Genomic DNA, 14,363 nt, shown 5'->3' with positions numbered 1-14,363 from the left:
ATAATACGCACAATTCTATATGCTTTTCAACAGAATAAAATGTGCAATATATGAAAAATGCTAGACTGCATTACATCTAATTTGTAAAACATTTTGGAGAAAAAAAGCATCAAAATGGTCTGACTAGTAGAGATTTAAATGCTTTTAGTAGTTTAAATTCAATAGCTGATACTTTCTTTGAAACTTCACTGAATTTCAAAGTACAATCATGTCTCCTGGTGGTGACTGAATTAGCTCAAAAGCTGGTTACTGTATTTTATTCTATACACTAAGGAATTAAATATACACTATATATTTACAGTTAGTTCTTACAATATAGTTTAATAAAAGTACAAATTGTGTACTTTTTAAAAAATGGTGGTCAATTATACATTCTAATTATTACATATCCTCTGAATACAGCAGATAAACTATCTTCTGCAATATTATTCTCAAACAAAAATGGAGACTGCAATAAACTGTTAGAACTAAGACGTTCCTTGAACTATCTTCCAACACACTTATGAGATCAGTCATAATATTTACATACACTCAAGCACTTTAAAATCTCAAGTTGTATTAACCAGCTGTCATCTTAGTGTCAAACTCCGGTCATTTTAATGTGAAATAAGGGTCAGCATATGATTTCAGCTATTAATAAAACACTTAGCTACTGAACCATTAAACTACATCAGCAAGACTCTTCTTGAGCCTCTTCTCCACCAGGCTTTATTCAGAACAATCTATCCAAATTAAAAAGTACACAAAAGCACGCTTTATAGAACAAGAAAGCAGCTCTAAAATTGTGCTACTAAGACTGAACATTAAAGGTTTTTTTTGGTTTTTATTTTTTTTTAAGGAGACCGTACATGCATTAAAAACCAAAACTACATAGCTAGTAACTGTTCACTAAACTTGCTATTATCGATTTTCAAATTATTGAGAAATAAACCTAGAGAACAAAAAGTATTCTTTCACCAATAGGAAGTTAAGCAGTCTCAGGTACTAATTTTGAAAAAGAGAAAATGATTGGTTTAATTTTTTTAATAGCCTATATCTCCTTAAGCACATCAAATAAGCATAACCAAACTGAAAAATGATTGTTTAAACTGGTAAACTGGGTATCCAGCTCAACAGCAGTGTACAGTAAAAGTGCTGTATTCCAAACACAAACAACAAATTGCTCTCTAATGGATGGCATGTCTACATACAGCAGCATCAAATTCTCTTTGCTTAAGCTTCTGCAATTTTAATAATATGATATAGAAGTTTGTACATCAGAACGGTACTGTGCAAGTATGCTCATGTGCCTCATTGGTTGTCAGTAAAAACAATGGGAATTAAAAAAAGCATTAAAGAAATGAGCTAAAAACCACATCTCTGACATTCAAGATACAGCAGCCTCAGTTCTAAATCTCTGCTGTGAAACATTATGCAGAACACTGTTGCAATACACTTACAAACCACAGGGGAAGAAAACATTGTTTTTCATCCTGCTCTTGCTCCCTGCAAAGACTGAAAAGCTGAAATTTCACTCCAAGTTTTACCAGGTAAATAGATCCAATATTTTTTGCCTGAAGTGATTTAAATTTAGCTTAAGTAAAAGCCACTGCTCTGACCACATGAGCCAAAAGCTTGCCAGCCACCTTAAGACACAAGTGTTCACACACAAGGAAACTCAGTGTCAATACTGTACAATACTGTGCTACCCAAGTCAAGCAGCACGGATTTTTGACTTTTTATTCTATAGACAACAGTAGTGAAAAAAACTGGACAAAGCACATACCAAGAACTTGGAGAGACAACTACATATGTGTTAACTTCAGATTCTAAAAATAAGTGATTGTTTTAAAATCTAACCATCTTCCATCTGTTCAAAAAGACACTTGCTAGGGGATCATCTATGTGCATATAAAATAAAGAACAAGTAGAGATTTTACTTTCAGGAATAGAACACAGGAATAATGAAAAAGGAAAAACGCTACTTCAATTATGAATCCTTGACTAATTTTAGAAATGGTAGCTTTATCTACTGTGAAAACAGTATCATTCACTAAAATAACAGTCTTTGGAAGTAATGTACATCTACAAGAAATGTTGATTCACTAAACAACCTTCACAAATGCAAAATATTTTAAAATGAATCTTCCTAATGACTTCTACATGATTGTATTCTTTCTTATAGGAAGGAGGAAAAAAAAAAGGAAAAAAAAAGGATGACCTTGCATCGACCCTTCTTCTGTAAACACAACTAAAAAAAAGTACTACATTATCTACAGCTCTGATACCACGGTAAAGACAACAGAGAACATGCTCAGTTCCTACAATTTTGTATCCACTAAAAGAAAATGTTGACCAATTCCTTAATTGCACGGCAACATTCAGCCCCTGTGAATCACAATTCTAAACGTGCTATGGAAGTTGACATTCAAGTTAAGTAATTTAAAAAGATTGACACAAATCCTCAACATAGTCTTCCATTAGGTACAGTGAAGCAACTGCAACGCATCTGAGCTCCAGTCTTCCAAAAGAAGCTCTCCAAATTTTCAATGGATTTTGAAAAGATTAAATGAGTATTAATAGCGTAAGCAGCAGTCAAATCCCAGCATATGAATGTGCTCCTTACAACTGAGATTAATAGAGTGGTAACACTTAAGATTTGCCTTGGGAGGAGAAGAAGAGGAAAGAAAGAAGAATTTGCTCAATTAGTTCTCCTAGAAAGCTATGAGAATCCAGTGGAAATTAAAGTGAATAAATGATAAGTTTTTCTTGGAACAAACATCCAGTAAAACAACAGATGATTTCACAACAGATGACCCTCGTGCAAATACTTAAACTATATGCACTTAAAACTGACTTTTAATTAAATCCTGGTGTCTTGTCTTTACATCTGAAGTCAATGAAAAAGGTCTATATAATAGCTGCAGTACATCACACTCACTCAAAGTCCAAAGTTAAAGACACTAATGCAGGGCTAGACATAATAGTGCAAGACCAGAATTCAACCTGGGGAGCTAATATGCACAGTGTGAATAAAGACTTAGATGGAGGTCATTAGCATTCTCACTGCAGTATACTATTTAAAACTTTTTAAATTAGATCTGAAAGTTTGACTTCTCTACACAAGCAGCTACATTACATTGTTAGAGAAAGATATGAGTGTTTACCCATGCCAGTTCCAGCTGGTGCAATCTCCTTGGAGAAGATTTCTAAAGCTTCTTTTTGCTTATGATGTACTGCAAGCCAAATAACAGCTTCTCGAGGACCCTGCTTTGAAAAAGCAGAAGATTAGCTTAGCAGCAGAACATCAGTTATATCTGTCAAATCAAAAAGTAACTGTATCTCAGCATTCAAAGCAAATCTAATGGACATTTCATGCTCAGTACTACTAACTACAGTTTTCATTCAGTGACTTTTCATCCAGCATAACTATAATTTTCCATTAACGCTTCATCATCTTTTTCTTTTGTTACCAGGAAATCAACCATTGGAGATGATCAAAACACACAAGATGAGGTGTGGGGCAAAAGTACACGCTTTTATGCCAGTTGAAAAGAATGGAGTGACTCCTTTAAGGAGCTTTCTCTCTGGATTACGGAATAGCATCACCCTACACTTGACCAGATTTTTCATGACTTAACCTTGAAAAGACAAGAAAGTAGCCAAGACTCTCTGTGCTGACAGCATCTTTCTCCTAAGAAATGGGAACAGGAGAGAAGATAATATATGCAGGCAGTTGTTAAATGAGCTGAATTAAAGTTGTGGTGAGACAAAAATCATATCTCATCTTTCTTGCAGTATGGTTAGATGCTTATTCATTGAATGAAGTTGAATAGGTGCTCCTGAATTCAAGAACTAGAAGTCAATAACAATTCTAAAATGATTTGGAGCAACTGCTAATTTGCACAGCTGGCATAAGGAAAAACACTAGACCATTATGCCTAAAAAATATAAATATATTCCTCAGAACTCAAGTAAATTTAACAAGTGTCATACAAAAAAAACAATTTTCTTTTCAAATGTTAAGACTCAAGTAAACATTTTAAACTTAAAAAAAAAAAGCTTTCCTCTTCAAAAGAAGTAGAGAAAGAGCATGCTGGATTCGAACTCCTGAACTGCGTGTCTTTTAATACATCTTCCAGCTTTAGTTCTACTTATTTTAATTGCCAATGGTTCTGTAAAGTTGCATTCTTTAAGAGCACTGCATAAAAGTAAACAGCTTTTGAAATACAGATCTCTCATAAGTAAAATTTCCATGCATATATCCCGTACATTTTCACAAAAATAAGACAGTCGAACATGTGAACATTAGAAAATCTCAAGACAATTTCAGGAATTTAAGTAACTTCAAAAATATAAAAACATTATTGCATTTCCTATTGACAGCTGCTGAAATGGTGTTTATAACAAACGTTGCAGTACTCTACACCAGTCATTCTGGATACTGTAAGACTGTTCCAAAGAGGCAGTTATTTTAACAGACTACTAAGCTCTGTATTCCAACTCAAATACATGCTGAAATCCCAAAATGAACAAACTCATTTATTCCGGCTCACAGAGACACAGAAAATTCCTGACTTTGCAGCTAAAACACAGTAGTGAAGGGCCTATGGAGAAAAACAGGTGGCTATGCTAAAAATTCAAATGTTCTTTCCTCTTTTTTATTTATTATTTTCAAGTGCTCACAAAGCTGTCCAGAGATTCATTAAATTACTGGTACTAATACTTAATAGGAAATACTCTCGCAGAAGCATGCTTATGCATTCACATCTACTTCCTGCTTCTAAACTGTATTATCTCTTCAATACCACATTTAAGCCCTAACCTTTCTGCCCTGTCCAGATGAAAGACAATGATACAGTGCTCTATGAGAATAGTAAGCTGAGTCCTGACCTCAGTGTGTTAATCCAATACCAAAACTAAAGACGTAGACTATTGTAGTCATTTATATTACAGTATAATTAAAAAATACACCAAAAATAGCAAAAAAAATTTGTCTTTCAAGTTCAAAAATGTGTCATAAAAGCATTAGAAGAAAACTACGGCATTTTAGTTAACAAAGCACTACTTCTGTGCTGTTAAGATTTGCTTATATCCATGCTCAGCGCAGTTTTTGTAAAGCCAACTAACACCTCAGGTACTGTTAATATATAACTTTCACGTGAAACACATCCAGTATTTCTAAATCACGAACTCGTTGACACTGTGACATTGCCATAATCCCTTCTTCCTCAAGAACAGAAAAATCAGAGCAGGAAGTATTAGCAATTAAATACCAGCAGGGTTACTCAGTGCTGACTCAGGTGCGTTGCTTCTGCTGATAAAGCAAGCTATCAGAGTGGCAAAGAACAGCTATGGAAACAGGTGGAGAAGACTGAAAAACACGGAAAGGAAGGAAGGATTTTTGAATTTCTCAAGGCTACCATCTGTTGTAGGGAATATTCAATACTGTACACATCAGTTCACACTTCACTAAATGGACCTGAGTCTGGGATACACAGCCAGTGCACAATTTAAATTCAGGTGGAAGAATCTTCAAGGCACAGACTGTCTCCCTTGCATGATAATATAACACTTAGCACAACATGGCTCTGCTTTTGACCACTGTTATTTGCAATCCAAACAAGCACAGCTAATTTTGTACAGAAAGACATAATAAGAAAAAGAATACATCTACCAAAGGGCATATGTATCTCTCAGGTGTCTACAGCTTTGTTTTAAATGGTAAAGCAATCCACGTTCTTCTCCCATTCTTCTGAAGCTACCGCCACTGCTTTCCAGATGAGAACTCCTCTGGCTAGGTTCCAGCGTCAGAGAACCAGTGTGAAGAGGATAACGCTGTAAAGCAGCTTTCTGAATTTCAGCTTCAACTTTCACATCCTATTGCAGGCATGTATGGAAAGCACGTACAACAGAGATAACACTGCATTTAATTTTATAGTAAGACCTGGAAGCTGAGGCTAAAATATGGGAAATACTGTAAGTATTCAACTTGGTTCAGAAAATGTTTTCAGCATACTGTAAGCAAGGCAAACTGAAGAGTAAGAAGAGAGAAGCTGTTCTCTTCTCAATCATTATTCACTCTAGTGAGCAAGACAGATAACTTCCCATGTAACGATATCATTAAAAAATGAATTGCAATGCCTAATCATAAGAAACTGGTACAAACGGAAGTTCAGTATCTGGAAAACGTGCTCCTATGCTCCAGTATTTTCGTTCTGCTATCTCAGTGACACACTTACTGTAGCAGGGTTTGTTGTCCTAAAAACAAACCGCATCACAGATGGCTCCACAGGAAGCAACTCTTGCTGCTGTTCAGAACAAAACTGAAGCTCAAGCACTAAAGTGCACACAGCTGCAGACACAACTTGTCTCATTTCTAAGAGTAATTAATTTCTATAGTAAAAGTTTCGCTTTTTTTTTTTTCTTTCTACACATACACGTTTTCAGCTATTTCACATGCTGGCGTTGCTAAGATCAAACTCACAGAGATGAGTTTTGACAGGTGTACCTTAAGGGTTTTGCAAGACTTTCATTGACAAAAAAGAACTAGATACTACTGTTTTGGAACTGTCTAAATATTTCAAGAGTATGTAAGTGGGGACAAGATTTATAGTCTTCTTCCTATGAAAAGGTCTTCCATTTCTAGATAAGGGAAACAATCTGGAAATCACAGCTGCAGTGGCTGCAGTCATCATTTATATTCTTACAGATGAATTCAACAAGTCACAAAACATGCTGAAGAATTATTTAGTTGAGGACTGTTTCACAGAGAGGACCCACAGAGCTTTACAGTTGCACAGGCAATAATAATTCTGCCATTTCTTTTATAATGCTGCCTTTTAAGAGTTGTCCCTAATGCAACTTAAGCCTACCTTGTAAAAACTTCTAAGGTATTTCTTGAGATGAACAACATTAGAACAGACCACTGTCAACAGTTTACGGGCGTTAGGCCCGATTCCGTGACAAGGGGGATGGGGGACCCACGGGCCCACGTCTGGGGAAAAGGGGAAAAAGGGTAGGGAGATGGCCCTGAGAGCAAAGAACAGCGGCAACAATCTGAGGAGAAACAAACTAATTTACTAAATAAGATATCGGAATGCAAAACAACACACTATAGTACAACACACAATAATTACAATTTAAGCTGATAAATCCAATACAGAGAGAGAGAATGTCCCAAAATCAAGGTAGGCCTTACTCTACTATCGATGATAAGACGGCTGGAGAGCGAGGTGCTGCCAAGACGAGAGACGGCGGATAAAAGGACGAGGTCTCGTGATCTGCAAGTTTTTATACTGTGAGCTTTTATCTTTTCCCTCCGGCTGGAAAATGGTAACAAAGGAGCAAAGTGCCGTGGGGACTGTAGTAGTCCTTCTCTTCTGAGAACCAGGTATATCCACTACATGATGTTATGATGTGGAATACCAATAACTGAAAATCACAAAACCATGACAGACCACAACAACATTTTTCTAAGATTTCTTATCAGTGCTTCTGGAAGATCCAATACTGCAAAGACTTTGTCAGTGTAATTTTGTACACTAAGTACAACATTGAATTCTTTGAAAGACAGTGGGGTGAAATTCCCAGGATGACAGTGACTTCCTTTAAAGTTATGGAAAAGATAATGATATGGAGAGATTAAATAGAGGTCAGTAAAAGTTTAAGAACACTCCACTGTATACTTACACCATCTATACTCCTTTTAGCATGCGGTCCATACGTATCTTCAGACCCTAAAACCTGTATGTTAACTGCACTGTAATCTTCGTACCCAAGCTGACTGAAAATAAGACGCGTCCTGCAACAGATGATGTTTTTTAGTTAGCAAACTGCCTCAAAGTAATTATCTGTAGTAGCCCTGTGTGGTCACAGGAATTAGCTCTGCGATGTAAACTGGGTTACAGATACTTTTCACTATGCAAATACAGACTAAGTCACACCTCTGAATTTATCCCTATGTTTCAGCTTGAGCCTTTTCCTAACTCAAATTCTATGAAAGATGACAAGTAAAGCCAAAGAAATGTATTTCAGGTCTTTTATCTTTAAAAAAAAGAACAGCTTGAAAGGGTATTGGAGTACATGCAGTCTTCCTGGTTTTCACATTGATAATTCAGTTCTTACCGCTGTTTCTACTGTAAGACATTATGACCCACCAATAAACATATGCAACTACCTCACTACACCACAGGCATCAGTGAAGAAAAACACAACTAGAGGAGGAATTTTTATTCAAACTTTACAGGTATTCAGCTCAGGTTAATGAGCATACAACTCAAATGCCAAGAATTAGACAAAAATTTTTAAGAACTCTTTTTCATTACTCATGCTTGTCTACTCTGGCCCTTTGAGTTTCCTCAAACTAATTCTGTAAGGTTATTTACAATAAAAGCATGCTGTTTCAAGAATGTCAAGTTTGTCCAATCATGATTAATAACAGAAATTAACTTTTTGTAAAATACACCATAAAAACACATATTGCTTTTAGAGAAACAGCAACTGACGCATTTTTGGGCAGGCTCAACAAGTAAATTGGTATTCCTAAAAGTTCTTAAAAGGCAGCCCAACTTTCAACCACTGAACAAACAGAGAATGATCTTCAATTTTTATTTTATTTTTGAAACAGTCATATATTGTCCAAAGACCAAAAAAATCACAGTAAAAAATATGAGAGGAAGAAAGCTTTAACGTAATCCAACCATTAATTAGAAATAGTTCAATATGTTAACATGTTGCAGTCTGGAAAAGTAAGTTAAATTCTGAAGCAGCTGAACTGGTTTTCCCTTAATCTTTTTCTGGCAACCTTCTAGCTGTTTAAGACTTTTAATCAGCTGAAAAACTGGAATTATGTTAGGATGAGAAAAACATTTTCCATCAATTGACTATTGGAAGACACTAGCCACATCACCACCGTTGTAAATATTAAACGTGGCACCCAGAAAATGATATGGGCTTAAATTTGAAGTGTAATTCTTACTGATACAAAAAAAAAAACAAAGGTTGTCAGTGTACTACCCCTGAGGCATGGGAAAAAAATACTTGACTTATTTGATTTCTGAGAGGTTTCTAGCCCAGAGAGCTTGTTCCACACATCTATAATTCGATGGAATGATAGAAAAGAAGTCTTATATAAAACGGAGCAGAAAACAATAGCTCACATAACCAGAAAGTTTGGGTGCTACTGGAATAAATGGTCCAAGACCTCTGTGAGTACAGACAATTATATTAAAGAGGAATTCCTCCTACAAATAGCCTGGCATGACAATATGACTAGAGGCATATCACGCTGTCTTCCAACTGGAAAACTGTTACAGCAAATAGAACCATTAGTCCTATTTTACAAGATAATAAGATATTTAGTCTAAAACAATTGTGGTAAACTGCCTACATTTCATAGCTTCAAAGGTTTTGATAAGAAGTTCTGTGGAAAAAAGAATTAAATAAAAATCCATCTGGAATCTAATAAATTTGGGTCTCAGCTGTCCATTTTGAACAATATTTCCTAACTTTTTCCTCTCTGTCAAATATAGTTAAAAGGCGTAGTTACAGGTTGTTTCCTAAACAGTCTTTTCAGACTACTCAAGTCTTGAAACGTCCTCACAACTTCTGTTTTCTATGCTCCTTACAAGGTTAATGAGATTACCATCACGTCACCGTTCTATTTTCATTATCTCGGAATATCAAATAACCAAAACCCCTTTCGAGCAACAAATACTAACCTTTTGAGAATACTTTCCGCAGTGAGCTGTCCTTTTTGTACTGCCTTTGGACCTCCCACCGGACAGACAGCAGTAGCTCTGAAACCATCAAGGTAAGTGGCACTTACCTAACGAGAAAGGGATTAAAAATTACATGTGATTCAGTATTAATGTACTAGAAATGCTCTCTAACAGTTACTTTCTTTACAATCTCAGTAGAGGAATGATAAGAAACCATTATAATCAGTAAACTCACTCTATTATTTAAAATTTAAAATAGTATTACAAGAAGATTCAAATCTGTACAACTATAAAACTCACTTGATCACTTCTCATTGTCATCTTAAATTATCTTGTACCTATACATTTTAGTACATAAGATACATTCTGGAGTTGAAAAGCTGAATAATCACAATTTATTATTAAAAAAGAACCATTTCAGCCTTTTCTGGCACCATCTGTATTTGCCTGTTACAGAAATAATCATGGTTTTATGCATCCAGTAATGTTTGTTCTGTATTTTTTCTTTCTGTTACTCATCTGGCAATGGCACATGTGAGCTCATGCATGTTGGTGTGTAAACTTCAAAGTGGCAACAATTTTTGGCAGAAGATATTTTTATTTTCTCCAAAATATCAAATTTTGTATGGAGCGTAAAGTATTCTTTATTGAGAAAGAAATACCTTATAAAATGTTGAAGGAGGTGATCCTTTCGCTCCATGAACTTTCACTGCACCACCTTCAAAACCTGGAGTTGTTGAAAAATCAATACTTAAGCTTCTTCTGTGTAACTTCAAAGACATGCTTTTATGTTAATCAAATGCATTTAATCAGAAAAACAAATCACTGACGGCTGTACTCTCACAGAAGAGAGAACCTTCTACAAAACAGTCCTCTCTGCCTTCCGAACTGCTACATGATAGCTATATTTCTAACTTCAGTGAGATTTTTAACAAAATGCTTGAAATGTTTATGTACTTAAAAATACTTGAAACAGAAAGAAACCTTAAAAGATTAGATCCAATAGTTATTTTCCACTTAACAGCCAGTTGTTGCTCACACACACAGGGCACACCATTTACTGCAGCTTGCTGGAGTGGACGACAGTCCCTCACTTGGCAAAGAGACAGAACCAGAACAATGTGAAAACCGAGATGGCTTACGTGCTGATAGCTCAGTAAGTGAAGGGATAATTTAACTTCAGCCTTCTTCTTGATAACAGAAACAGAACAGTCTGAATATATTTTCTCATGCAACTACCTTATTAATATACCTGATAACTGAACAACAAAAAGAAACAAGAAAATGCTGACGTGTCATCGGGTTCGAGTTTGAACTGGAAAAAGTAGGTGAAATCCCTTAAAAATCAGCAGCACAGGATCGGCATCTTATGTCAAACTGACAGCATTATACTGTAGCTCAGCTGTAGCTAATCTGTGCTTGCAAATATTTAGGAAACAATTTAAAGCTCTACAGAAATCCTCTGAAGCGAACGCATCTGAAAAACGGAATCAGACTGACCTAAGTTTTATGTATCATGCACAAATATCACCACTCTCTACAAGGCTGCAATAAGGTTTGTTCAACTCTGTCAAGAGAAAACAATATCCCTACAGTCACAGTAAAAATCTGAAAGACTTTCATATGCCGGGTTAAGGAGTAACATACACAAAGCCCACAAAACAAAATGCATCATGACATCCGTTGGCTAAAAGAAAACAGAAGCACCTCTCAGTTCAAACACTGCCACAAATCCAGCAGGATAATAAAATCAGCAATGTAAACAGCAAAACCAGATAGCATGCCCTGTTTTTACTGGTGTACGTGTCAAAGCACTTCAAACTTAAAAATATTTAAGAAATCCGTCTATTTTCCATCTGCTATATTTCTAAGAAGAGTAACTGAAAGCTCATGTGAAAGTTCATTTTAAGTTCAAACATGTCATATCGGGTCATTTGCAAGCTAAAAGTTCGCAGAAAGGTTAGGGCGCTCTTTTCCTTTTTTCTTTAAAAAAAAAAAGACAAGACTAGTGGCTACAAGCAATAAGCTGCTCTTATCAGAATGTCATTCAGTTATGTTGCATGAGCTCAAGGTTCACTGTACGGTTTTGCAGTACTTCTGTTATTGAAGCAAAGTATTTTCCGTAGGAAGTTCTTCATTTGAAATTTCAGTTGTTCTAAGTTTTCCAAAGGCACTCAGCATACTGTCACAGGTTAAGTTCCATTAGAATGAAAACAAATATACATATTACAGGTGCAGTAAAACTTCAAATGATTGTCACTCAACATTTGTATCACACACTCTAATCCAACCAACAAATGTTGGAATTCTGGGCTTTGGGTTTTTTTGTTTTGTTGTTTTGCTTTGAAGTCCAAATTTGGAACAAACGTTAAATGCATCTTTGGTCTGTTGGCTGTTCATATGACTGTTGCAGTTTTGAGGACGGAAAACTATTTCTTCTAAAAGAGGTTTTCTAGTGGATATCCTCAACCTAAGCAAGCTTCTTCACCACTTAAAATGATCCAATTAAATACGTCTAGGGAAAACACTATTATTAAGTAATACTTTGAATGATACAGCTGTTCATTGTTACATTTCTAATGTAAAAAAAAAAAGAAAATACACCTTCTTGAGGAAATAAACCGAGCTATATTTTAAAAAGTACCAAAACCACAGCAGAGCACAGTTCAAAGTCTTGGCTGGTGTTAGATATGCCTTAAAAGTGAAGCAGTAAGAGCAGTGATCAAAGACTTAATCAACCAGCAAGAAAATTAAGAGTATGGTTAAAATTTCTAGGACAATTTCTAACATAGTTAATTGAACAAAGGAACAAAGCCCTTTCAAGGAACTTTGTTTCTTTGAAAAAAAAAAATCAGCTGGTTACAGTTGGTATCATGCCTTAAGGAACAGATATAGTAAGAAACATACAGATAAAACATGGAAATTAAAGCAATAGCTTTAGTTTGATCATCTAGTTCACACGTCTCTTAACGTATAGGCGGACTAACCTGGAATTTCAGTGATGGAAACATCAGAAAAATCACATGTGACATCTGGTAAAAGGTAGCGATGAGGATTGCCTACTTCATACACCAACTGTTCAGCCACAGTGCCAAAGGAGATCAGTCCCCCTGTGTCTGGTGGTTTGGAAATAATAAAGTCTCCTTCAGAGGAGCACTCTACAACAGGAAAGCCTATGTTATGCCTGAAATAATAAAAACATTGAAAAAAAATCCTATAAATATGAGGCGAAAAGAGTAACGACGTAGCAGAATTTTATAGTAATGAATAATTAAATGAAATTGATCAAGATTTAGAACGTAGCTTGTCACTTCTGCAGAAGTGAAGGAAAAGCACTGAATAGGCTAACCAAAACAGGAGGATGCATTTTATTGCCCAGCAAAGAACGACATATGTAACACATTTAGTGTTACTGTTGGTATTTAACCAACAGTAAGCAGAAAGGAGTGGAGAATGACACCAACGGAATCACCAAAATTAGAGCAGAAGCTGGAAGATTTAGATAACTTTGATTAAGGAGGTATATTCAGCAGAAAAAACATGATTGCTAATTCTAGCCCAGCTGGCTACAGCAGCACACCCAGCGTCGAGGGTGAGCACATGTAAATGCCTTCTGCAGTCTGGATTTGTAAAAAGGATCTCAAGGCATGAAGAACAAACTGCTGGAAGTAGGAAACGGATATAATCAGAAACATATTAAGGACAATTTATCATTTTTCTGATAAATTTTCACAGAGAAGTTATAATCAGAAGACAGAAGAATACATGAAAGTAAGAACTCTAGCCCAAAACAATAATAAAAGCAGAAATTAACAGAAAATTACAAGGCATAACAAAGACAAAAGCAGTAAAATAAATAATTGTCATCATATTCTCTCTAGATTAACGTGCAGAAAGCAATCAAAAACACACAGATGCATGCTGGTTTATACAGTAGCAGTGTAGAAATTTCAAGATTTTGTGGCAGAAATCTAGGTATTTGCTTTCCAAGTTAAAAGGCTTTTTATTTACAGATCATTTCTCCCAGCAAAAATAAAAAGCAAAAAACTAAAAAGCACCCAAAAATTAAAGCAGTCTTCTCACTCTCACAGAAAGGCTACCTGACTCACTTCCCCTCAGAAGAAGTTGGAAATTTGTGGAAATATAATGCTTGAGAAAAAGAATCCAAACAAAGGAGATAAAGCCCCTTGAAAAAGCAAAGCTCTTCTCAAATAAAAAGGTGCTCAATATCACCATTGACTATAATGGGAATGATCTTCAGGTCCTTTGTATGTAATCAGTTCACCTCTGAAATTAACTATGTTCGGGTGCTGGAGGGAACCACACGCTGAACATACAACCGAACTGGTTATTAGCAAAAGTTACAAGGACATAGTTTGCATAACATACATTTACAAACTTTTAAAGGAAGTAAGCAAAGAAACCAGTGAACTCTGAAATGACATTAGCAAAAGTTCATGGGAGTTTGGACAGATTTCTTATCACTGGGAAGCATAAAACTTAATCCTTTTCTTAAATAATGGAGTTAAGAGAGAAGCTCTGTTACCAGAGATCAGCAACTTTAATACTGCCAGCATACAAAACTTTGGAACTACAGTAGCTGAAGGACACCTCGAAAAGCCCATCAGGAATCAGTAAGGATTATATTTCATTTGTCTGGTC

General features: G+C 35.7%; 1 protein-coding gene across 1 annotated transcript in view; it reads right to left on the bottom strand.

The window, feature by feature from the left end:
• Nucleotides 1-14,363, bottom strand: part of LOC110398284 — a 49,760-nt gene that overhangs the window by 20,068 nt on the left and 15,329 nt on the right. The window contains exons 9-13 of the mRNA XM_021395801.1: nucleotides 12,689-12,885; nucleotides 10,364-10,428; nucleotides 9,702-9,808; nucleotides 7,672-7,783; nucleotides 3,147-3,246 (exon numbers count right to left, since the gene is read on the bottom strand). Of these exons, the coding sequence (XP_021251476.1) occupies nucleotides 3,147-3,246; nucleotides 7,672-7,783; nucleotides 9,702-9,808; nucleotides 10,364-10,428; nucleotides 12,689-12,885 (581 nt within the window). The remainder of the gene's footprint in view (nucleotides 1-3,146; nucleotides 3,247-7,671; nucleotides 7,784-9,701; nucleotides 9,809-10,363; nucleotides 10,429-12,688; nucleotides 12,886-14,363) is intronic.

This window comes from Numida meleagris, chromosome 4 (genome assembly GCF_002078875.1).
Source record: "Numida meleagris isolate 19003 breed g44 Domestic line chromosome 4, NumMel1.0, whole genome shotgun sequence".
NCBI lineage: Eukaryota > Metazoa > Chordata > Aves > Galliformes > Numididae > Numida > Numida meleagris.
This window is presented reverse-complemented; position numbering and strand designations above follow the sequence as displayed.